Raw genomic sequence first — 25,965 nt, forward strand, 5'->3', positions numbered from 1 at the left:
CCCAGCAATTCATTACTAAGCTCTTAAAACCAGCATAGTACTTTTTAGCATGTTAATTTTTGTGAAGTAAACACAAGAATGAAAAACAGTATCTAACTATACAAAACACAGACATTACGAGAAAAAATGTGTACATATAAATATATATATACATACAAGTATATATACACAAACATATATATTAAAAAAATATATATATGTATATAAAACACCACAAGATCAAATTCTATGCTTCCTATTTACTAACTGTGTCTGATGTGGCCAAATTTACTTTAAAAAAATACCAAAAAAAAAAAAAAAAAAAAGATACACAGATACATGCTGTAGTCTCTGCTTCTCAGCTTTTGGTCACAACAGTTACTTAATAGTTCCTCCTGTATGTAAATGTAGTAGATAGGCTAGGCAAATTACATCAAGACATTTTTATTTGCAACTTTTCCCAGGAAGAAAAAAATTCCTGTCTACTGCCAGCCAATGCCATTCTAGTGAAACATTGCAGCTACTTAAATCAAATAAACGTAACTGTTTCTGATCAGATGCCTTTGTATTTCATGCTTTTAAGACAAAGTATCTGATATTGCAAAACTTGAGCGGGAGAAATGTTCTGCAACTCAGAAACATAAAATAAGGGGAAAAAAAAACAGAACTCATTTGCTCTAGAATGCAACCTATTAACCAGATGATAGCAAGAACTGCTTCCAGAATGCAGGTGTAAATCTCTTTTGCACAAGCCATTATGGATTACTGCAACTCAGTTCAGCTTTCACCTTGCCTCAGCTCCCTGTGCAGCACACCTTACTTACAGCTTCACTGAAACGAGAATTTTTACGCTGCTCATGCAAAATCCATACCTGTTGACTGTGCATCACCTCCAATCTCTACCTTGAGAATATGTAAAGAAGCACCAAAATTTGGCTGTGGAAAAAAGAGACAGAAAAACAGACAGAATCCTGCTGTTAACAAGAAGAATGGGATAAGTCAGTGTAAAATTTTGAGCATGCTGAAAATGCATTGTTTTACTTTTTTAAACTCCCACTATAAATGTAATGAGAGACAATATAAATTTCTGCTTTTCAAAAGAAAATCCACCAGGATAAATAGCACACTGACCTTTAAACAGTTTCACTGACTTTTGTACCATTAACAACCCTTCTCCACAACCATGCAGATTTTAAATAAGTTATGCTCAAGAAAATACTAAAGCACTACTAAAGCAGAACACAGAACATATGAGGAACACAGCAGTATTTTAATGTTATTAGAAGTCAAACTTGCTTGCTTTTAAAATCAAATTATTGAAGTCAGTTTTTTTATTCTTGTTTGTAAAGTGCTACACTGCTTATGTGAAAGAGCAAACATACAGGTCAGGAATAATCTGAAAACTACAGACAAATAGGCAAGAGAAGAAAAAACCCACCACACTGGAAAACAATTGGCTAGTCCACTATCCCCCTCCCCTGGCATCTGACTGCTGGAGCCAAACATAAAATTCAAGCTCATACAGGTGATTCTACTGCCAATATGTTCTTCCAGCCATTAGTGGCTTAAAAGTTACTCAAGCCAGAAGTTACAATTAATCATTATTTTAACAACCACTAATAAGCTGGCCTCCTCCATGAAATGACCCAACTATAATTTTGGTATCTAAAAAAATTTTTAAGACATAAGAATGCAATTTGATTTTTAAAAAATGCTGCATACATTACATGTCTTTTGCCTTAGAAGTTCAGGGTTTGTTTTGTTTTTTTTGCTGTTAACAGCAAAGTAACTATTTCCAGCTTACCATTTCTCTTTTTGACATTTTTTTGTTTTAAGCTTCTAACACATTTCTTCTCCTATTCATGAAAGTTGACTGACACTAAAAGACAAGGAGAATGAGGCAAGGTACACACCTCCCAAACAAGACAGTTTAAGAGGTTTTGGTGAAAGAGTACATCAAAAGTTCTTTGAAAACCATGACCTCTCTAGAGTTACTTTTACCACATGCCTAATCAGAACATTCATATTAGTAACACACAGCTTTAGTCTCAAAAAAACATCAGCTTTGATTCCCCAGGCACATATTACACCTTACTCTATCCCTGAAAATTAATTCTTTAAACTGCATGGTAAATTATTCCCCTCCAGCCATCTGGATTGCATTACTTGAAAGTGACATGACATCCTCTTCCAGCAGAGTAATTTACAGTGCCAAAAGCAAAACAAGCTATTAATGTCCAGTGCAATAATCTTACCATATATTAAGTTGGGTAACTCTGCAGGTTACACTTGCTACCTAACACAGCTTACAAACCAATGAACTTCCTACACCTTCTAGAGTCACTGCAGTTGTACTTGAGACTAGTTTGGAATAGAAATGCTGTTACAAACCTGCAGTCTGCACAGTCATGTTTTTGCCATGTTTATCTATCTGTACTCCAAAAAAATCCAAACTGTCTCTAAGACTCCCTTGCTTCAATCACTATGAAGAGCTAAACACCCTATTTCAGCCACAGAAAAAAGTTATGATTTAGCCCACACAGATTATCAAATATATAATTAAACACATTTTTGAAAACATATTTTCAGAACACGTTGTGAAAACACAAAAGGAATTTTCACAACAATATGAAGAATGGGTCTCCTGAACAAAAACACCACCTAAAATTTAAGGTCCTGATAACAATCAGCACTAAAATAGAAGCTTTACAACATGTGATTTTGTCTAATGTCAAGCAACATAGAAGATACTATAGAAGTTCCCATATTACACAGTAAGAAATTCTGCATGAAATCAAACATTATTGTAGCACTGAAACCAACTTTACCTTGAACAGGTAATCTAAAATCTCGGAGCGATAAGGTTCTTGGTAGTTCACCAGGAGTCTAGATGTGGCCTAAAATGGAAAGAAAACATGAAAATGTGAAACACAACTTTCAAACATTTAATTACATCCCAGCTTTTCATTCTATGCCTTTCACAGATCTAATAAACCTACAAAAATAATTATAGCATCTGGAACTCAGCTAAGCCCTTAGTAACTTGTTTCTAAACCTCCAGCTGTGCCTTTCTGGTCTCACAGGTTGCAACTGCCTGGTACTCCAGTTACCTGGAATTTACGGAAAACAGAGTCCAAAGAACAGAGAAACAAAGAGATCACACGGTTTTATGACAAGAAAAAGGCAGCTCCCTCCCTCCTGCCCAACTCAACTCTCCCTGCTTTGGCTCACCATATGCCAAAGCAAGGGGAGCTCACAGGGCACAGAGGCGGGAGACCAATAAAAGCATCTCAGAAGGTCGAAGAGGGGATAAGAGCTCCGGGAATCTCACGGCTCTGCTCGTCCAGCATTTTAAAACGCAGGGACTATTAGGACCCTCTGCATAAACTCGCCCTGGCTTAGCTCTCCTCCACCAGCACCCAGGACACGGCTGGCCCGGGGCACCCCGAAAAGCCCCGGCGCAGGTGGCCGGAGGGCTGGCGCAAAGCGGAGCCCGGTTCCCTCTCCCCGCAGCGGGAGCACTGCCCGCACCGCTCCCCTCAGCGCCTCCAGGCCTCCCCCGCCGAGCCCCGCTCACGTAGTGGGGCTGTCCCCACACCCCGCCAGTCCTCAGGCTCCGCTCCGCGACTCCCCCGGCCCAGGCCCCGCCGAAGCCACCACAATGACGGGATGCCCAGCCCAGGTGTCCCTCGCCGCGCCGAGGAGGGTACCAGCACCGCAGCCCCGGCGGAGCCGCTCACCCCGCCGCCGCTGACAGCTCCGATCCCGTCGAACTCCCTGCCCAGCCCGTTGGTATCGTCCAGCACGTAGGTGGCCGCCAAAAGCGGAGCGGCAACGACCCTGGGGGGCCCCGGGCCGCAGCTGCAGGCAAGCAGGATCGTGCCCCAGAGCAGAGCCGCGCAGCCCATCCCGGCCCAGCTCCGCTCCCGCCGCGTCCCGCGGCCGCCCCGTCCCTGCAGTGCCTCCGCACTGCCCGGCAACGCGCGCACCTGACCGCGCCGCCCGCCAGCCCCGGGGCGGGGCGGCAGCGCCCAGCACCGCCCAGCACCGCCCAGCGCCGCCATCCTCCTTAAGGGAAAGGAGGGCAGGCAGGCTTCCCGGCCTTTATGGGCACCCCCGCCCGGCTGAAGGCTACGGCTGCCATTTTGAGAAAGGGCAAGGCGAGCTGGTGAGGCGCGTATCACCATGCTGGAGTTGGGCACCGAGCAGCGAGTGAAGCTATTGTGGCGCCATCCTGAGTGTGGGAAAGCTGCATGGCTGTGAGGCGAGGCGGACTTTGTGTGGGAGCGCGGTGAGAGTGGCGTTCAGTGCAGTGTGAGCAGCCGTGCCTAGGGGCCAAGTCAAGCTGACAGTCTTTTTCGGGGACTGTGATTCTGCTTTTTGGGGCCTCTGACTCTCCTTTTTGGGGCCTCTGGCAAGGCGAAATACTTGTTCCGGGCGAAGAACGGCGTTTCCTAGTGCGTCTTTCATTTCCAGGCCCTCCCAGCGCCTGGCAGCCAGTTTCCTGGTTTTGCGCCACTCTCAGGCTGCCATCCAATGCCCTGAAGGGTCGGCACGAAGCGGCGCTTTGAAGGAGCGCATTCCAGCGCGCCTGAGAAGGATCTTGGGTCGCCGCAGGGGCAGATGCTGGGAGCGGCTCCAGGCCCTCCCGGCCCGCAGAGGTTGCTGGCTGCGCCGCGCCCTTCCCGGGGAATCCCAGTTGCCTCCAGTTAGATCCGCCGCTCCGTCAGCAGGACCCCAGAGAGGGATGCTGAAAGTTGGCGTTAAATTATGATGGGCTGAACGTGCCTGTTTACGCCTTCAGGGGTGCGCTGTGGGGCAGCCGAGTCGAAATGGGAGCAGCCGAGGAGGTGCTGAGCCGCACGCCAAAAATTTCCATGACAATTGCCGGGGTGTTCCCTCAGACTCCAGCTCATACAAGCATGCGGCTCGGAGGAAAAGTAACCCGGAGATCGGCGATCAGCTTGATTATCGTATAAACATTCGTAATGGGGATCTCCCTTGTCCGTTGACCGCAGTATTTCATAAGATATGTTCATATGCCTAAAGGAGGAGTGAGCCATGAGGAGATGCAGTGGCTAAAGTCCTGCGTTGCGTTACAGCTGTGAAAAAGCCCCGGTTTTGCACGCATTCTAACCATAAAGAATGCTGTTATTCAAGCCTCGGACACTCTTCTTGTCAGTGTCTCTGCCACTGTCATTGAGAGATCTAATGTCTCAGTGATGACATTACCTGACTGTCGTTTCCTGTTTATTTCTTTTTAAATAACAATACCAAGCACTCACAAAACATTTTGCACTTTACAGCAATATCGAGTGTTAGCTAATGAGCCTGCTCACACCCAAATGAGCTATATGACACCATTATTACATGCAGATGGTCAGAATGACTTCCTCAGGGGTATTGTGAGTCAGTGCCAGAGGTAACATTATGCTCCTGGTCCTATTTCTCATTCATTCCAGCTGACTGTAGAGCTTTGCACACCTGGAAGGTTTGCAAAACCATTATGAATTATTAATGGATTCATTTTGATATTTTAATTGATTAATGCATCATTTTATTTCATGTAAAAGGCTTCAGCTATGAAATTCAGTATCTTACTCACTCATGAATAAGAGTGTACTTGCAGTCCTGTGATGTGCTGAGTGCCCACCCTTTTCAGTTGGTACAGGAAAACATTCTCATAATCTGTTTTGGTGGAAGGAAAAGGCTATTTTGGTGTGACTCTCAACTTTCATTCTGCATCTTGGCCTTGTGTTGAACCATTTTTTTCTTTACACTGACAGGAATGAGAAGGAGGTGTCTACCAACAAATAGATAAGGAGAGGTGAAAGAAGCAGTGGGAGGAACAACAAATTCCATAGTAATTCCACTAATTGACACAGACTCTTACTCAAGACTGTCCTACATGTCTGGATTTAGAGTAACAGAACAGAGACACAAAGAAAAAGAAAAACGAGGGGGGTATACATTAGAAGGGGATATTACACATTTTGGGAAGTCTGTACCTCTCAAGTGCCTCAGCCAGTGAGGAAAGAGAGAGTGAAATGTGGCCAGGAAATTAGGATAAAAAGGAGGTTGCATCCCCTATCAATTTTGAGAGACCCCATGGGGAATGCCCCATGATCTCTCCTTTATTGAAATAAAGTTACAGGACTCCTCTGTTTTCTTTTTGGACATAAAGCTCTGATGTTTATGTCCAAAAAGAAGTTTGTGGATTAATTTTCCTGACAGCACCTTTGTTCATGGACCCTTTGTAAACTCAAATTTAATAAACTTATTGAGGACTTACTCATTGCTTCTTTTCTAGATGAGATAATTTTCCACTGTTAATGCGTTTCTGTTTTAGGGCTGGGGTATTATGCTAATAATACCTGTTGGTTTCGGATGACTGGTCTAAGATACTGTGTATGTCCAGATCTCACAAAAACCCTGGAAAATTGTGCTGCTTACATCAGAAATTAAATTTTTGCATATGGACACAATTAAGAATTTATTTTAACATACAGCTTTACTTCCAGAATGCATAAAAGGCATCATCTCCTCTCTTTCTTCCTTTTATCTTTCAATTCTGCTGTCATGACAGCAAAGAACTGTAAAAATGTTCCAATTTTGTTTCTCTATTTCTAATAATTATAATAACTGGTTTTTCTTTAGCAAAGTATAGGAATGCTCAGTAAAGCACCAGAACCAGCGTACTGGACACTTAGTAGATACCATGTTAGAAAAAAGCACATGGAAAGTGGTGAAACAGGTCTTCCTCTAATGACTTTTCTCTCAGTGAAAATGAAGGTGTGACTGAAACTTATTTTAGAAATTTATCCAAGCAAGTGCTCTTCCATTCACCAAACAGGAAGGGGCTATTATAACAGTTTGAGAGTGGCTACAAGTATTGGATAGTTTAGGCTTCATGTAATCAGATTAGTAAAAAACTGTGGATGAAAAGGTCACACTGACTGAAAAAAAGGAACCAAATCTCTGCATGCAGTGGTTAAATATTATGGAGCTGCCTGGTACTCTCAAGGAAGTCAGTATGCCCCTATTATAGAACTTTTCAATTTGTTCTCTTTCATTTCTCCTTAGCATCTGAATCATCAAACTGGATAGTTTTGGTGTTACTCAACAGATGGACATTTCAAGTGAAATTGTACCCACTTTCTTAAAGGAGAATTGTATTGTTCCAAACAGAATTTAAGAAAAAATACAATAAATTATTCAGATCACAGAGGGGGAAAAGAACCATGCTCATGTAACAACTTTCCACCAGTCTAACTGAATAGAATTAAAAGAATCACTCCCCTGAAAACTGCATCCAACCTCAGAGTCCATTTATATAAATGAGTAACCTGTCACAGTGCATGAAATGCTATTATCCTTTGTTAACTAGAGCTATTCATGAACTTCTCATGAATTCTGAAAATACTGAATTCTTTTTCCACAAACTCCTAAAGTCATTGTAAGACATTTTTCTCAGGTGGATTCTTATTTGACTCTGTGATCAGTTTGTAGTGAAAGGCAGGTGAGGTCCTTCAGTCAATAAAAAAGATACACATTTTGAACTTATACAAGTAAACACAAATCAAACACAGAATTTTATTTCTGTGGATTGGCTTCTCTGCAGAACATAACGTCTCCTAGATAAGAAGTGTATAATATACTATGTTCATATAATTAGGCAATATTTTAAATTAAATTTTTATGAAGTCTCTAAAAGTATTCCTATATCTACTAAGGTTGCTTCCATCCTTTGTTCATCATCTTTTTTCTCATGGGCAAGCTTAGATTAACAAGGAATTGGGGACAGAAAAGAAAAAAAAAAAAAGGAAGCAAAACCAAGAAATGTGTGAACTGGTGAACTGCTGCCTGTTTATCTACGAGCAGCTTCCTGTCTCTGTATCTGATGAAGCAGAAGCAGACACTTTTCTCAGAAGCAGATACGGGTTACACTGCCAGTGGCATAACAGGAACCCCTGCACGGGGACACGTGGCGGCCAAGGTAAGTGCTCAGGAGCCTGGGACAGGTTTCAGCATTCTGGGACAGGTTTCAGCCTAGCTCTCACTAATGGAATGCTGACATCATGCATCTGAAAGAAGGGACACAAAATGGGCTGGAAAAGGTTGCTTTGGGAGAAGGATTATTTCAATCCCAGCACAACCAAAACATGAGAGTAAGGCAAAGACATCAAAAGGTTGAATTAGGAAAGACATGCCTAGGATTACAAAAGAAGAAACTTGATTCATTGTTTGTTGTAATGACATTGCTGTGATCAAAATACCGTTGATCACGGAAGGGGGGAAGAATGAAGAAGAGTTGTATTTGGGGGTAAATTTTTAACATTTTGAGCTGTCCTGTCACTGCCTCAGGCCTCACAGAGGGTTCCAGTAACTCTTCTATTAGTGTTCTCCAGTATTTTCAGACACTGTTAAGATACCCAGTGTATTTATATGAATATGCAAAATGCTTAAAACTTAGCAGAAAAATAAGCTCTGGTAAAAGTAGCTTCTTTGAATGCCATGTATCATGTACGTGAAAATATATTGTGCATCTTTCTGTATGCATAGAGGAAAACATGATGCACTTAATGATAGAGCAAAATACTACTTGCCTGCATGGCCTACATTCTAAAATAAAATGTGTGTTTTCTTTTTTCTATTTGCTCACATTAAGGGAATGTTTATGCTCAATGAAACAGTCTGTAAAGTATATCTTCAAAAGTCTGGGCTCTTTTAGACCTGTTTGAGACTCTACAGAATCTAATGGAGACCTGTGGGTGAAATTTAATGTTGCGTAAGGAAAATTGCTAATAGTTAATTTTAAGGAAAAAAGGCCATGTTTCTGAAAGGCATATTCCAACTCTCCTAAACTGTGAAGTTTTTCAGAATTGAGATGTAAGTTCTGTTCATTAGGTAAAATGAATTAGCTATGGAACATCCCCTGTACTTGAAGAACTCAACTTGGCAACAGAACTGATTTTGAGAACACAAAGCAATCTACTTTGTCAAAATCATTTAAAGAGAAAAAAGAAAACAATCTATCTTTCCATCTTATGGCTGATATAGAGTACCACCAGTACAGCAGCTACTGCAGTAGCTCTCAAAGCATTGTTTCTTTCTTCCCTTACAAAGTTTTTTACAGATGGGAATATGGAATATACTTGTGTATTTAAGCTTATGAAAGTTTAACTTTGTACTTTGTGACTTTCAAAATGTCATGAATGGAGAGACGCATAAAGTTCTCTGTGAACCTGAAGAAGATGCTGTAGAAATATGTTGATACAAATGATAATCATTTTCACTAGAAAGTCTCACAGCGTTCCTTTACAGGTTTGTTTGCATACAGTACTTGAAGCGTAACATTTGCTAGTCCGTTTCTCTAATTTTTTTGTCTTACTGACTCTTCAGAATTCCTGTACAGTAGGTTTTCTGTAGCAAAATGACAGAGGCAGGAACTATGGTAATAATTGAGTAACACGTCTAAAAGAAAAAATTACTATAAAGAATTTTTATATTTTTTTATTTGAAACATCTGATACCAAAAAGAAGTCAGTAAAAAAAGCCACAAGTATATGGAATTAGTCACAGTAGGTTTGGACCATGAAAGTCAAACCATTACACCATATCATTAAACCAAAATTCCTTGATGGTTAAAAAAAATATATCATTGGGGAAAATAATCAAATGTTTTTTAGGATAGCTGTAAGCCAATACCATCCTCCTAGGCAAAGCCAGCAGGTGGGCTCAGTAGCAGAGAGAAAACCTGGGAATGCTTCAGATCATGCATTCAGGTAAGAAAAAATGATTACAAAGTCCTAATTATGAAAAAAACAACTCAGTGAGAAAGTGTGATATGGACTACTTCCTCTGAAATAAGGCCCCAAGCAATTTGAGTGAAATGTGTTGTAATCAGTGCAAAGTGGTGCATTTTGCTTTTATATTTCTGTGCAAGAAACTGCAGCTTGCCTTGTGGTAGGCTTCATTTGCTAGCTCTTTGACACACTTAAGTATAGGTCATCAATACGTGCCAGAATGACACACTTCTCGTTATTGCTGTCATTGAAAGCATGTCTTCATGTAAGTACCATTAATGTATCATCAAAGTTCAGCATGGATTACCTGGCAAAGCTGCAGGCCTCCAGGGCTGTGTTCAAAGGAACTAAGGAACATACTGGTTAAAAGAAAAGAAAGCAATGGGGTACAGTGACTTGTGATTATGAAGGACAGAAAAAACTTTCTGAGGTGGCAGTTTTCATGTGGTCTCAACTCACTTCTTTGAATTTCATTTTTAGTGTCCCAGCCTGCCATTAGCCAATTACACTTTCAGATATTAGTTCCTTAAGGCAGATGGCAGAAGAGCAAAGCAAAGTCTTGTCCCAAAGAACATGTGGTTTATTCAAAGGAGAGCAATATAAGGACAAGTGTTTTACCTTATCATAAGTAAGATCAACAGAGTGAAATTCTTCAAAAACAATGAGCTAAAATGAAAAAGCTGAAAAAATCCAAGTGGTATGAGGAAATTGGCATGTTGGTCTAAGAGCAGATACAAAAGAATCTGTTCTGGGTAATAAGAGAGAAGGATGTGAGTCTGTAATACAACAAGTTAACAAAAGAGAAAGAGTTTATGGGGGAGGAAGAAGGAATTCCAACTTCTCAGTCACGAGACCAGGAAACACTGCCTCATACACTTGCTGCATTACACACATGCTTCTCAAAGGGCATGTTTCCCTCTTAGACATGAAGAGACCTGTCACAGGAAAAGAGATGCTAAAGTGTGATTAGGAGAAGAGGTAGGTATTTTATCTTTGATTCATCTGGTCTGTCTGCATACATTTGATTTCTCTTTGGTGAGAAGTGGGTCACAAAACCCTGGGATCCAATTTCTAGAGCTAGATTTTTATTTTGTGATACTTACCTATACTGATAAGCTTACAATGCCTTATTTACTGTGTGGTTTTATAAAACCAAACTGAAATGCAGACATCTTATGCTTGTCTTAAGTATAGACAATGCATTTTTTTTAATTAGTCATCATGTTGATAAGGTTCCTCAATGGACCAAATTGGCAAGTCCTTCTCAAGAGTTTTCTTTGGCTTTCAAGCTTGTCAATGAGCTTAGCTCTAGCTGATAATTTAGGCAACTTGATCAAATAATGAATGCATTGGCAGGTAAAATTGAGTATGTGTTTTCTGGGTAGTTTTGTCATTGCTTCTCTTTTTTATGAATATTAATGAAAGAGGCTTTTTTGTGGACAAGAGATCCGTATAATAACCTCTCAGCAGAGATGACAAACCTCGTTCGGGTTTTCTGATAAACCCACCAACACATCAGACCTATAAAAGTGATGTTTTTCTTACCATGTGGTAAAGTTTCTGCACACAAGATGTGTTCAGTTTCAAACACACACTGGAGTTCTTTCCCACGTGAGAGCAGTTGTAGGCGTGCTGTCTTGCAGCCTACTCATTCTTCAGCCTCTTCTCCTCCTCTGCTGCAGGCTCAAAGCATAGATCAGCTATCAGAGCAGTCTCTCTAGCAGTTAGTATATTTGGCACTATAACTGGTCTGCAACCAATATTTTCCATTCTTGTGTTTCCTGAACATAACAATTCGTTCTCTAGAGAAGGGAGCTGCCAAGTGTCAGAGCTGTGATACTATTAGTGAGTGCCAGCTGTCTCACAACTGCAGTTGTACACGCTTTCTTACCCTCTCTTCACCCTTTCTAAAGGTCACTTCATCTATGTGTTCTTAAGGCTCACACATGCAACACCTCCAGTCCCACTGCTTTAGTCAGGGCTGCCATTTTACTGATATTTTCATGTTGAAGCTTCCTGGAAGTGACTAAGAAAAGTTTAATTGCTAATGGCTTTATAACTTCATGCATCACAGATGCAATTTTTAGAGGGAAGAAGTGTTAATGAAAAACTCTGCTGAGTCTCTACCTCACATGTTCAAAGGGACACCCAGCAGATTGTCATGTGCGTGGAATCCAATAGCCTGGCAGGTTTCACACAAGGGTTCCTGGTGCATGCAGCGAGTCTTGCTGGGACAGCACACTTGATGGCAAGTTCATGTTGGATCACATACAAAAGAGGAGAGAGGAAGCAGAGATGTGTGAGGATGGAAACAAGACAAGAGTGATTTGCAATACAGAAAGATTCCAGACACATATTTTCCTCTTCTGAGCAGATCCCGACATCCAGTGGTACCTGAATCCCTGTATTTCTATCCTTGTCTCTCCATTGCCTTAGGGGAGAGGAGGTTGTTTGAAATTGGAAATCTGCCATTTTCATATGCCCAAAGCAGTGCTTACCATAATAATAGAAAGTGCACTTCTCCTATTTTATTTGTGGTCCACTTTCTGATCTCCTTTAACTCTCCTGCAAGAGAGACCCAGGATTGCAGGACAGCACCCCACTCCTATAAGAAGTGTCTTAACTACTCATCCTACTTCTGCTGGGGAAGCTTCCATCTAATTGACTTTGACAGTCTTAGATTTTGCGTTCCTTTTCCTATGCATTCCTAACTCCAGGAGCATTAACCTCCTCTGATCTCATAAAAACAGTTTCTTCTTTCCAGGAAAAAAAAAAAAAACAAAAACAAACAAAAACCAAAAACACACACACACCAAGAATCCCATAAAAACGACAGAAATGTAATAGCTGACATTTTTCCTTTTTGGTAGCAGACGGCTGGAGTCTAGTCAATCAAGTCCTGAAGAACTAACAGATGACAACCCATCAGACTGCAACAGGGGGCTTTATTGCACCCAGGCTGGAAGTATCTCAAGGATGTTACCGGGGTGGACAATGAATAACAACACTGGGTGCCATGATGATCACACCCTGGATAAGTATTTGTTTCCATTTGTGTACAGCATTGTGATGATGATCAGTATTCCCATCAACTGCATATCCCTCTATGCATCTTGCATTCAGGTGAGGAAAAAGAATGAGTTAGCAGTCTACATCTTTAGCCTATCCCTGGCTGACCTTTTGTACTCTTCAATTCTGCCTCTGTGGATTGATTATGCCTGGCATGGAGATGACTGGAGGCTCCCTGCCTTGCTTTGTCAGATTTTTGCCTTCCTTACGTATATGAATTTCTACACCAGCACTGCGTTCCTTGCTTGCATCTCTCTTGACAGGTACCTGGCGTTAGTTCACCCCTTGAAGTTCCAGTACTTGCGCACAAGAAGATTTTCATTGATTGTCAGCATAGTTATTTGGCTTCTGGAAAGCATCTTTAATTCAGTCATATTGGTGAATAAAGAAGTATTCAATGATCCTTGCAATTTCACTAATCATACATTATGCTATGATAACTACCCCCTGGAAAGATGGCAGGCCAACATAAATTTATTCCGGATATGCTCAGGGTACTTGGTCCCTTTGATAATTATTGTGTTTTGCTACCATAAAATCTACCAAGTAGTGAGGTGTAACCAAGCCACAGTAGATGAAGAAAAGAAAAAAGTGAAGAAACTTATTGTGAACATCACAGTTAGTTTCATTGTTTGCTTCACTCCTTATCATGTTGTACTGCTTATCCGCAGCATCAAAGAACCTTCCACCTCTGACCCACATCTTTTGTTGCTGATGTATAAGGTTTACAGAATCACACAGGCCTTAACAAGTTTGAATTGCATTGCGGATCCCATTCTGTACTGCTTTGTGAGTGAAACTGCACGGACAGAGATAGTGAATTTGCTCAGGTGTTGCTTGTGCCTAGGAAAGTGTGGGGAAGACCAAGTGAGAGGACATGCTCTATCCAGTTCTGCTACAAGAAACACTGCACTGATCACCTACAGAAGTTCCTGTGAAACCCAGACTGTCAAAATTTCCTGAACAAGTACATACAAAGGAAAACTGGATAATCTAAAAGGAAAGGAAAGAAAAATTGTTCTCGTAGGAACTTGTGTACCTAGGAAATGCCCCAAAATAAGGTTTTGCTTAGAGCCAGTCTAAGCAAAACCAGTAGCTGGAGCTAATAAGAGCTTACTATAGGGTCAATGAAATAAATGGAGTATCAGCACATATCTTTAAATCACATGTGGTATACAAATCAGTGACTACAAACAAATGCAGTCCAGAAGGATGGCTGTGACATGCTGACAGAATTACTAGGATCCCCCACAGATCTGCCTCCTGTGGCAGCTTGCTGGCCAGCTTATCCCTTATGATAAGCTGAAGGAAGGCTGAAGTCCTCTTTGTCCTAAATAGCAAAGGACCAGACAGAGGGAGTGTGGTAAATGTCATGTTGTTATTTATGCTGCTATGAGGATTCCTGTGTTTCATGAAAGACTCCAATTCTCCTTTAGCATACCCTTGAGATCAGATACTTCTTAAAATTGTTTACCTCCTGTGTACAGACACTTACCTGCACTTAAGCTTTTGTTTTTCTTGAAAAATATATGTTCTGATGTACAGCTGTATGTCATGCAGTTTCATTACAATACCAGTATTGGGTTTCAGATGGTTGAAGATTCATTAGTTCAAGTGCCCATAAAGAAGAGAATTCTAGCCACTAGTGTTTTAATTTGGATGAAACTTTTCCTGATACATACAGGGGAGGAAGAGAAGGATAGAAAGGTGAGGTTTCACATCTCAGCAATGTAAAGGGCCAGCCTTCAGAGTTGCTTATTGTGACTGAAATCTGGAGTGTGGTTCCGTTTTCAGACTCAGTAGAGTAAGGTTGGCATCAATTTACTTAACTGCACATGGAGGCCTCAGCTAGAGGTTCCAGGGCTCTCAGTCTGGCAGTTTTAAAAAAATGAAATGAGCCAGCCAATACTGGCAAACCAGCAAAGAGCATGAATGTATCAACAGTAAGAACGGAAGCAAAAGAACCCACACTTTTAAAAAGTTGGTGTTAGCAAAAATCAGAAGTGCAGCTGTTAATTCAGGGACCTGTTCATGTGCAGGCAGAAACAGCTGCCTGGCTCCCTGGTTCCTTGTCCCATCCAGACACCTGACCCTCTGAAAAAAGTTAAAACATTACATTTTTTTCTCTTCTCACAACCTTTTTACTTTTGCTCAATTCCCAGGAAAAATATTTGGTTTTGGTGTTTTTTATTTCATAGGGAAAGAATTTTTCTTTCCATGAAAAAAAAAGAATTGCCCTCTAGCAAATTTGTGTGGTGGAAAGATTTTGACCAGAATTTTCTAGCACCCTTTTAGGTCTGACATTATGTGTGGAAGATATGCATAAAGTGGTCACAAGCAATAAGATATTTCTTATGAGGGTGTGCATCTGTGTTTAAATAAAAAAATTCTCCATTGCAAAGAGCATTTCCATTGTTTTCATGAGTTGCTGTGTGTGTCTATCCTTTTTGGTAATTTCACATTCTCGGCCTTGCCAGGCTGTGCAAGCTGGGCTTGTTCAGCCTGGAGAAGAGAAGACTATGGGGTATCTAATGACAGCTTTGCAATCCTGCATAGAGGATACTGAGAAGATGAAGCCAAGCTCTTCACAAGAGCTCATAGCAGGAATAGTGTGTTTTCAGCCTGGCTGGAAATTAGGGACCACACAGCCACTTGCTCAACCCTTTTCTGTCCCCACACAGACAGGTGGAATGGGAAGGAGAACCAAAGTAAAACTTGTAGGTTTAGATAAGAACAGTTTTATAATCAAAAATAAATTTAAATGTAGAATAATGGTCAATCATAATAATAATTATAATAATAAGGGAAAAAACAAGTGATGCACAGGACAGTTGCTCACCAGCCACTGACCAAAGCCAGACACCACTTCCTGAACCCAGACCAGCCACCCTTCTGGGTAACTTCCCCAGGTTATCTACTGGGCAGGACATTCTATTGTGTGGAATGTCCATTTGGCCAGTTTGGGTCACCTGTCCCAGCTATGCTCCCTCCAGTTTCTTTTACATATCTCCTGACTGGCAGAACATGAGACAAGAAAAAGATCTTTACTTAGGATAAACACTTAACAAAATCAAAATAAATCAGTGTGTCATCAACACCATTCTCATTCTGAATTCAAAACACAGCACTGTAACAGCTATTGAAAGGAACTTAACCCTACCTGAGCTGAAAACAGGACAGGGAGGGACAAGAAATCATGTGTAAAACTTGAAGCAAGAAGGGTCAGAGTTGATATAAAGAAGAGTTTCTGAGCTATGAAGAACAGATAAGCTGTGGAGCAGGTTGTACTAAGATTTTCTGTATGCTCCCTTCTCAGTGGTTTCCAATACCCAACTCAACAAAGCTTGAGCAACATCTGACCTTGTAGGTGACCTTCCCTTTAGCAGAAGGCTGCACTTGAGATTCCCTGAGGTCCCTTCGAACCGCAATTGTCCTGTGATCCTGTGGGTAGTCACCATTCTGGCTGTTGCCTTCCTCTCTAGAAAATTACATTCCCTTCTATTTTGTTTCCATTTATTGAATTTGGTTTTGATGTGGGTTTATTTTTTTGATTTGGGTTTTTTTTTTCTGTGGTTCCTTTTTATATATTATGAAGGAAGAATTATGCAAGCAGCAGTGCAAGTTACTTAATCATGATTTTTTTCCATTGCTGACCTATGCATTTTGCAACAGAATGTGAAATTTCACTGTAGCATTGAAATGAGAGCAGAACCAAACTTCACTGTAACTTCATGGAAAAAAGAACTCAGTGGTTCATTTTTAAATCTTTCACATACCATAAAGGTTGGAAGGTTAATTCTATTTGGGCTTTTAATTTGAAAAATAATGAAAACTGAAGCTAAGCAACAAAACTGATTCAAAATAAACCTCTGTGTCAGGGAGTAGTGAGAGCTGGCAGCTCCACAAGGGGCAGTGAGCCAGGAGCTGAGGGTGACAGCCAGGCAGACTGGGCAGCATCATCACCAACAAGCCACAGTCCCATGGCACCCAGTGAGGCAGAAGAGAAGGTGTGGCCAACTCTGATCACCAGACAAATCTCTGGTGGCAAGGCAGGTCACAGGTCAGGCTGGGAAGCCAAGTCAGCAAGGCAAGGTTGGGATCAGCAAGGTACAAGGCTCGACATGGCAGCACCATGTCAGCATTGGCCTGTGCACAGGCAGTTAATTCCCAATGTAGTAGGAGAAGAGACCACAGACTCTGTTGGTAAAGTGACCCTGAGCCTCTGCAAAACGTTTCATTTCCACAAAATTTCACCCTGAGGTTTTATATTCTTTACTATTTCACCAATGCTCATGAAAGCTATAGCATGGACCAGCTTTCATGGGTATCTGTAGTTGTTTTTTGCATCATTTTCTGTGGTACCTGCTGGAGATTCAATTCAAGATAAAGGGAAACCATGACCGTGGTGGGCTCACAGGCTGGGCTTCAAGAAAAAGCTCAGAAAAGTCCAGGGTCCTATCCCTTTATGATAATAAGACGTAGGTTTCTAATTCCTTAGATTGCTCAAAAATGCTTCTTCCTCCGACAGCAGCTCCTGGTGGTCCCCAAGCCCTGTGAGATGGCAGCTAGCCCCTGTCCCAGGTCACCAACTCCTCTGCACCTGAAGGGTCCCCAGTAGGGCTGATCCAAGGCAGCATCTGATAAGTGATGCTCTAGCACTGATAAGGGGAAAGAGCAAAACACATTGTGCATGTGTTTTTCACAAAGTTTTTTCTTTCATTGCTGCTCCACAATGGCTCTGTTACTAACAAATTGCTAGCCTAAGCTGACACAGGGAAATTTTGGCCGTTCAGCTATGAATTAAAAGTAACCAAGCTATTTCACCTAAGTCCTTCAATACCTTAGAAAGAGATAAAATATTTTCTGGACTGGGACTTCACAAAAAAGAAACACAAACCAAAACAATTAAAACAAAACAAACAAACAAAAAACAACAACAATAACAACAAAAAAACACCAACAAAAACGAGACAGAAAACATTAAGGAGAAGACTGCATCAGATGATATGTAAAAAGCCTGATCCAGGTGAATTATGAAGCTGTTGCACAAGAGTCAGATTCTCATCTCTCCCAACCTAGAGTATTGTCATCAGTGTATCTCTTACAGCCTGTATCCAGCCTCTGTACAGCAGAGTGTGTCCTATAACATCTCTCACTGAATATCAGAGCACACAAATCATATCACTAATGTGTCATGGAAGTGCTAAAATAGAGGGAGGTGCAAAACGAAAAGAGAAAATAGGTCAATTCCTTTTTTGTTTTCTTTTCAAAATTAACTTTGAATATTTTGGTGATGGGAGCACAGACTCACAGCTTCTTTAAATGGAGTGTGAGAGAAATTGGAAAAATGAACATGATGTTTCAAGAGCAAAGGTAGCTGATACTTTGAATTTTGTATTTTGAGAAATGTTACTGCTATAGCAACTGCTAAAAGTTCAATACAGAGATAAAAGATCCTTTTATTTTCTTTTGTTTAATTTTCCTTCCAAGATCTGTTGTTGGATGAAAAACAGAGCTGATGACAGAGTGGGTAAAAGCACTGTACTGGTACCCAATCACATATAACCTTTGTGGTGTGCTGGTGGATGAGAGGCTGGACACGACCCTGAAATGTGCACTCACAGCCCAGAAAGCCAATCCTATCCTGCATCCAAAGCAGTGTGGGCAGCAGGGCAAGGGAGGGGATTCTGCCCCTCTGCTCTGCTCAGACCCCACCTGCAGTGCTGCATCAGCTCTGGAGTCCCCAGCACAGCAAGGTCATGGACTTGTTGTAGTGAGTCCAGAGAAGGGTCTTCAAAATGATTAGAAGAATGGAGCAGCTTTCCCATGAAGAAAGGCTGAGAGATTTGGGTTTGTTCAGCCTGGTGAAGAGAAGGCTTCAGAACAACCTAATTGTGGCCTTCCAGTAGCTGAAGGGGGCCCATGAGAAAAATGGAGAGGGACTTTCTACAAGGGCATGTAGAGATAGGACAAGGGGCAAAAGCTTCCAACAGAAAGAAGGTTTAGATGAGATACTGGGAAGAAACTCTTTACTGTGAGGGTGGGGAAGCACTGGAATGTGTTGCCCAAAGAAGTGGTGGAGGCTCCATCCCTGGATGTGTTCAAGGCCAGGTTGGATGGGGCTTCGAGCAACCTGGTGTGGTGGAAACTTTCCCTGCCCATGGCAGGGGGGTTGGAACCAGGTGACCTTTCAGGTGCTTTCCAGCCCTGGTGACTCTATAATTCTATGATGATTCTTCAGATCATTTAGATATGGCACGTTGCCTTTCAAATGATTTACTGGTGTTCACTTAACATAAGCAATGACTTGCACAAGCTTTTCACAAGAGATGGTCCTAATATCCCTAAATTTTGCTTTATTTCATACCTGCTGCAGCTTTCTTTTGATTTCTTGTAGAATTTTGGGTTTATCTGCCATTTCTCCCTGTTTAAAAAAAATCTTCCTTTTAACAATAGGGGAACAAAGTAATGGCTGTTTTTCTGACCCCACATGAAGAACTAGACTCAGGAACAACCCTATTTCAAATTTCTAGCATTTTAGCACAGATCTTTTTGCATCTCAATCCTACTCACATCTCAGGCATATATTGAACGACTGGAGAAATTGTCACCACAGTTTCCTTCATCTGATAGTTGAGACCTTGCCAGATGTCCCAACAAGTACTAAATCCAGAAAGCTACAGTCCAAAGGAGAGATCCATACACTGTGTTCTGTTTCACATACTTAATTATGTGTGTGAGGAAACACTGTGAGGAAAGTGCTGTTGATCCTGTAAATCAGGAATTCCTTAGACTCACATCCTTAGGCTCACATCCTTAAATGAAATGAACTGGTGACACTGAGGTGAGTATCCTAATTTGAGGTACCTGGTCTGAACAGGTGGTCTGGCTATGGCAGTTGCCTTCTTAGTTATTGTTTCACCACGGGAGACCCAAGGACTCTTAAACAAAAAGGTAATTCTTAGTGGGCAAAAGGAATTCTTAACTCTCCCAAATACCTAGCAAACAATTCCTAAGATTCATTGTGTACTCAGAAACAAAACATAAACACATGGCTTCACTGTCTTTGCTTATCTTCATCTAGTGCAACCCTACAAATAATCCTCAGTAAACCAAAGTTTCTGTTCCTTCTCAGAATGTATTGCAGCAGGGAAAAAAAAAACCAAAACAGAAAAGGTCAAACTATTGAGGACTGCTGTATTCATGGTAACCCCAAGCAAACATGTGAGCTCTCCTTCCTGGCATGCAGAGAGCAAGCACGTGTCACTGTCTGGCAGCTCAGTGTATGTGAACCTAGTATAGGTTCTGTGGAGTACAACCAGCCTAGGAAAAAGCTTCATCCTGAGACATTATACAAGGAAACAATGCTGCAGTCACATTTGTTACAGAGTTTGTGCCAGAAATGTGTGAAATACAGGATATAATTTCTTGGACACCTGCTCTGATGCGATCAGTGCCAGTCTTCCTTTCCTGTCTGATGGCTGTTGGCTCCCAATGCTGGGTCTAAACCCTGTTCATGTATGACTCAGACCTCATAACACAACAGAAAGAGAAAGATACTACATTGTGTTGTGAAGGGTGCTGTGTATTGTCTGTGACTCCACATGTAACTTTGCATTGAATTTTGCAGCTGTGAAAATTCCCCATGCTCTAAGACCATTTCATGATGAAGTCCAGTGTTCAAGTTTAGAGGATGATTTACTTCTGGGGAAAGCAGGAAATAAATTTAGGCAGCAGCATTTAGCAGTTTAAAATTAGACCTGTTTAGAGAGGAAAAAAAAATCATGAAGGTTTCTTTGAATCCTAGTACACTGCTAGTAGATTCCAATTTTGATTTTATATAAGCCTGACATATGTGGTTTCAAAAAGACCTAGAAATATTCATCAGCAGGAAGAACCATAACTGTATCTTTACCAAGGCAAGTCAAAGAAAATAACTTTATCTGAGGGAAAATAACCCTGATTCTTCCTGTCTCACTGGTTTTTATGCTCACAATTTCTTCAGAATCCTTTCATGTGGCTACCTGAAAGTCACAACTCTTGTATTTGGAGGTTCATGTGTATTTTCCCTTACGTTTTTCTTGTGCTTTATGTTCATAAATGTACAGTCTTTGCATTGTTAATTTTAAAAGACTAAATGTAGGCCAGGAAAAGTGAATCTAAAATATATTATATTTCACTGTAATTGATTTTTAAATAAAATCTTAATAGTGATTTGCTGTGTGTTTTTTTTAAAACTTAATAGTCAGTGTATTTCTTCAATGTAACAGGAAACAACTTACATATGGTGTGTCGTGGTGGAAATAATAGAAAATTGTCTTGATCATTCAGATCAAACAAAATGAACCTGCAAAATGGATTTAGCTGGAAGCCTTTCAAGAACTTGCCAACATGGTACATAAGTACATAGTACAATTATCTCCTCTTTGTTGCACATTCACTTCAATTCATTGCAGACATACTAAAAGTGAAACCACTTCTGGATACTTCTTTGGGTTTTGGCCAGTTATGCAGTCTATTTTTAGTAATTCATTCAGAAAAACAAGGAAGAAGAACTCAGAGACCTTTTGCAGCACTACCTATGCAGGAGGCATTAGACACCCAACACAGACATTAAACCTGGCATTAGACACCCAACACAGACATTAAACCTGGCATTAGACACCCAACACAGATATTAAACCTGGCATTAGACACCCAACACAGACATTAACCTGGCTCTTCACTCAAGATTCCTGTAAATGCATTCTGAAGACAGTAAAGTAAGCATCTTAATGACTGCAGGGACACCTGTGCTTGGACAGATATTATTTTATGGAAATAATAATCCTGTGTTCCTGTCACTTCAGCAAATACAGTTCTCCTTGATTTCTTGGGGTTTTTCCTTGCAAAATATTGTTTATCATTATCACTCAGACTTAAATGCAGTGGGATATTAGGATTACCTCAGTTGTATTTACAAAAGCCTTGTGTTACATGAGTGAGCTGAGAGACTGTCCTCACTAGGTGGCGATTTTGGTCTGTTCGGGCAGGCTTGATGGAAAAGCATGAAAACCTCCCTAGTTTAGTTTAAAGCTCTGTTTCTTAAACAGAAGAAAAGTTTGAGAACGGAGCTGGCCACTTCTCCCCGAGCTCCCATGAGGCTGCAGGAAACCACCGTGGTCCTTTCAGCTCTGCCTTGAGCTGCAGCAAGCTGTCAGTCATCAGACCCAGGAGTAAAACCAAACAGCCCAACAGGGAGCCTCGAGAGCTGTCTACAGCAGTACACCATGAGCTCTCATTTTCCTGGTTCAGTCATGGGCATCTAAACATTATATTTAACAAAGAAAAATGTTCAGTGTTATGCTGTGTTAGCCTTAGGTTTCTCTCCTTCCTTTTTCTACCTCCATTTCACCAGTCCTTATGTTCATTTGCTTCTTTTTTCTTTTTCCAGAGTTCATTCTTCTATATTGCTCCACCCTGGTCCATTATGTGTCCTGAAGAATATTTATTAAAAGTCTCTGCTCTACTCCTCACATCTTTATTACCAATATAAGCAACCCTGAGCCATGGCACAGCACATGGAGCTGTCACGTTGCTAGGGAAGGAAAAGAAAGCTCACTAGGTAACAGTATTTTGGCTAGGTCAGGAAATACATATTTACCACAATGGCAGCCATGAGCAGGATTCAGGAGAATTTTCTCAGAGCTTTAATGAACTCCAGGGCCGATCACCCTGAAGTTTCATATGAATGTGATGGCAAAATAAATGGATGTCATGCAACCCAGGTTCCTTGTTATTGCAATCTTCTGTGCTCTTCCCCCCTTTTTCCCCCTATATTTGTCCCTGTTAGTTACTTCTTTGAAGAGGTCTTTAATATGCAACTGAAGTAACTTAGAAATTGCAGTTTTAAAATTTGAACTTGTTTACTAAAATAAACATGTCTTTACCTTAACTTAGAATACTATGAGCATGATCTAAATTCATACTGAATTTCAAAAAAATTACTACAGACGATAAATCAGCTTAGTCAGAAAAGAGAAGAAGAAGAATCTTGCTGAGCTCTTACATCATATTAATAATTGTATGTGAATAAACACAGAACTGTAGTGTGCTATATTGGGTAGGAATAACAACTACTTATTTCAATATTGAGATTTTTCCTCTTGCAATGAAAAGCAGGGGAAAAAACATTTTCTCCATATTCTCAGATATGAGTGGCAATGAGAAAAGTATTAAATGTCTTTATTCATTGAAATGTTTTGTAGATATATAAGCATTGAAATGAGGTGCTCAAATAACCATATGAGCTACACACATTTAAATGTTCTCCTAGCTATTGGCCATGGAGCTTCATACAAGACACACAAAAAACCTTTCCATTCTTCTCTTTTGCAACCTTGGAATAGTTGTGGTGTGCAGACCTGAATGCAGGGAGGATTCCTGCTCTCACCTCAATCACTGTTGACTCTGTTGTGGTCTGTAGTTGTCAACAATACCAACAGTGCTCATGAACAACAAAAGCAGAACTAATCAATAATGTGTCATGTGGTATGTTCATATGCTGGGAATATAAATCTTTGTCAAGAAAACATGATTTCAGAATCAGGCTCTGTTGCTTCAAGTAGTGTTGAAGTGTTGGAACGACTTCATTTTTTATCTCAGAATATATTTTGATAATGTTCTCAGTAGCTCCCACCAACATTATTACTATTACTATTAATATTATTTTTTAAATAATTATAGTAGTAATAGTGATAATTAATATTATTTCCCACTTGCACAATCTTTTTTTCAAGAATAAATGGTTGTGTAATTTACCATAAGAATAACACATCCCAATAAATCTCACTCTATGCCATTCAAGACAGAACACGAAAATATGTGCCCAAAAGCCTTATCAATAAGAAAGGTATCTGAAACATTTGGCTCTGTGGGAAGATGATCATATGAAACAGATACCAAAGGAACAGAGAGCCCTGAGACTGTGCTGAGTGTATGCTGGAGTCACTTTGCCCACGCTCTTCCCTCTCCTCCACGCTGCCATCCTGGGATGTTGCTTTGCTCTTTTCCTCTTTTGGGCATCACTTCTCCCTGAGGATGCAGTGCATGCAGTCAGCAGGGGAACAGCATGTGTGCAGGTATACACATGCACTCACAGACATCTAGGACTGCTGGAAAATGGCTTTGCAGAGAATCACTGGAGCCAAGAAAATTCCCATAATTCCCACTGAGTTATGGGAAGCCATGATCCTGTATTGCACGGCCACTACTACCTAACCAGCATAATGCCATCTTAAACATATATCACTAGCACAGTCCCTATTTCCTAATGAATTTTAAAGCAGAGATATAACAGCTGCTATTTTCCAAATAATTTTTTTTCTGTATTAACTACTAGCAAACTGCTACTAACAATAGTATTTGCCTTACCGATGACTGTGCCAGACAGTGAAAAAGGCTGTGGCTGAGCTGGTCAGCCACCACACCTGGATATAAATCTCCCTTTGCAAAGGTATAAATAAGAGCAGAGTCTGAATAGAGTGCAGCTCAGAGTCTGAATGCAAGTGCAGCAAGGAGTCCAATTATATACATGTTATATATGTCATGCACATATCAAGTATTATAAAAAACCAATGCCAAGCAGACAATACAGAGCTCTAAAAATAACTTCTTTATCCTGAGATAATTGTATTTCTTTCTTGATGTCTGCTATTTGTGGAAAAGTATTACATTTCATATGAGGTGCTAAACCACAAAGATTCCTATAAAGAGGATATTAAAGATCTCATCATCTCAGCCCAGAAGGGAAGAACCCCCTTGACTCCAACATGGCTGTCATTTTTCTATCTATTGCATTGAGAAGTCACATAAAACATGCAGATATTAATAATTGCATGTACATGCTGACTTTTAACTATAGTGTGCACTAATTTGATAAATTAATTCAGCTAAGTGTAAAATTAAAATTGTTTCTTTGGGTATGGCAACAGCAAAGAGAAGGACTTGTGGCAAGGTAAATTACTTATTTCTCTTTCTCATCATCTTGTCTCACTTCATTATTAATTTTCATGCAGTAACTTTCTTTCCAAAATCAATCTGAATGTACAAAAGGCATAAACTAGCTCCTGTCAGATTGTGAAAAGATTCCTGGACAGTTTTGTGTGATCTGGCTATGCTATATTTCATCAAATGACTAGCACATGTGCTATTAGTAATGGCGAGTTCAAATTTTAAATAGAAAGTAGTATTTAATCAGTGTGATTCATTTTATCTTAACAGTGTCATTGCTAAACATTTCATTTGGTTAGGCTGCTTTTATGGAGCATCATAAGTATTAATATATTGTTTGAAAACACTATATTGCAAGTGAAACTATGATCTCTGACCTTCCCAAGAACTGCCTTCTTCAGTCAAATTGTGGCATTCCTGTAGATATCACCATTTCAGGAGATGATGTGGTACAGTACATTCTGCTGTCAATGTGCTTGTCACCTCACTGTCACTAACCAGAAACTGTGGGCATCTGGGGAGCCCTGTCAGTCAATCCAGAGCACACTCAGACACCATCAGCAGTCATACCTGAACACATTATGTGCTTTCTCACCCTGGCATTCTATTCTGAAAGCACAATACTGCCCTTGGCTATTGCTGTGCAGCTGCTGAGCCAGTGCTCGTGCTGGGATGAGCAGCACTGTGAGCACACCTGCCTCCTCAGAGGAGTTATTTTGGTATCTGCTGGTGATTGCTACAAGTGCAGATTGCAGCCTGTTCCTGCTGGCAAGAAATTAGCCCCTGTGCTCTGTCCCAGTGTAAGCCAGGGTGTGAGACATGAGCCACACCCAGATCCATCTGCTCGGGTCCGTCTCTTCCCATCTGCCACCACGCTCTCTGCTTTCCATAGGACATCCCCTCAGAATTGTGAATCATCCTCTCTAGGCTCTCAGCATCCTACTGTAACAGATGGGCACGACATATATCCCATAATACCCATTCTGGATATAGCTCCCTTTGTTATATTAATGAGAAAGGAGCCAACTAGCTGGCATTTCTGAATTACTGACCTTTCAGGTAAAAAAGGCTGAAGTCCAAGTCTGTGTTAAGAAACCCCCGAGAAGGCACACCTGTGAAA

General features: G+C 40.8%; 2 protein-coding genes across 8 annotated transcripts in view; one reads left to right on the forward strand and one right to left on the reverse strand.

The window, feature by feature from the left end:
• Positions 1–3,940, reverse strand: part of GALC (galactosylceramidase) — a 31,266-nt gene extending 27,326 nt beyond the window's left edge. For both annotated transcript variants that reach the window (XM_018907338.3, XM_018907340.3), the window contains exons 1-3: positions 3,720–3,940; positions 2,808–2,876; positions 852–915 (exon numbers count right to left, since the gene is read on the reverse strand). In XM_018907338.3, coding sequence (XP_018762883.1) covers positions 852–915; positions 2,808–2,876; positions 3,720–3,887 — 301 coding nt within the window. In that variant the 5' untranslated portion in view covers positions 3,888–3,940. The remainder of the gene's footprint in view (positions 1–851; positions 916–2,807; positions 2,877–3,719) is intronic.
• A 3,918-nt stretch (positions 3,941–7,858) lies between these two features.
• GPR65 (G protein-coupled receptor 65) lies at positions 7,859–14,398 on the forward strand. 6 transcript variants are annotated; one of them, XM_018907341.3, is made up of 3 exons: positions 7,859–7,975; positions 9,669–9,764; positions 12,656–14,398. In XM_018907341.3, the coding sequence occupies exon 3, from the start codon at positions 12,762–12,764 to the stop codon at positions 13,815–13,817; it is 1,056 nt and encodes a 351-aa protein (XP_018762886.1). In that variant the 5' UTR covers positions 7,859–7,975; positions 9,669–9,764; positions 12,656–12,761; the 3' UTR covers positions 13,818–14,398. The 6 variants fall into 6 exon arrangements, with proteins under 6 accessions (XP_018762886.1, XP_018762887.1, XP_030095799.1 ...); XM_018907342.3 differs by having other exon boundaries at positions 12,659–14,398; XM_050974957.1 differs by lacking the exons at positions 7,859–7,975; positions 9,669–9,764 and adding an exon at positions 10,465–10,763 and having other exon boundaries at positions 12,656–12,908; positions 13,118–14,398.
• Positions 14,399–25,965: the final 11,567 nt, after the last annotated feature.

Source organism: Serinus canaria, chromosome 5 (genome assembly GCF_022539315.1).
Source record: "Serinus canaria isolate serCan28SL12 chromosome 5, serCan2020, whole genome shotgun sequence".
Classification (NCBI taxonomy): Eukaryota; Metazoa; Chordata; class Aves; order Passeriformes; family Fringillidae; genus Serinus; species Serinus canaria.

Bases quoted from the DNA above. Each gene is read 5' to 3' on its own strand.
- GPR65 (XM_018907341.3), top strand. From the start codon at position 12,762: ATGTTACCGGGGTGGACAATGAATAACAACACTGGGTGCCATGATGAT.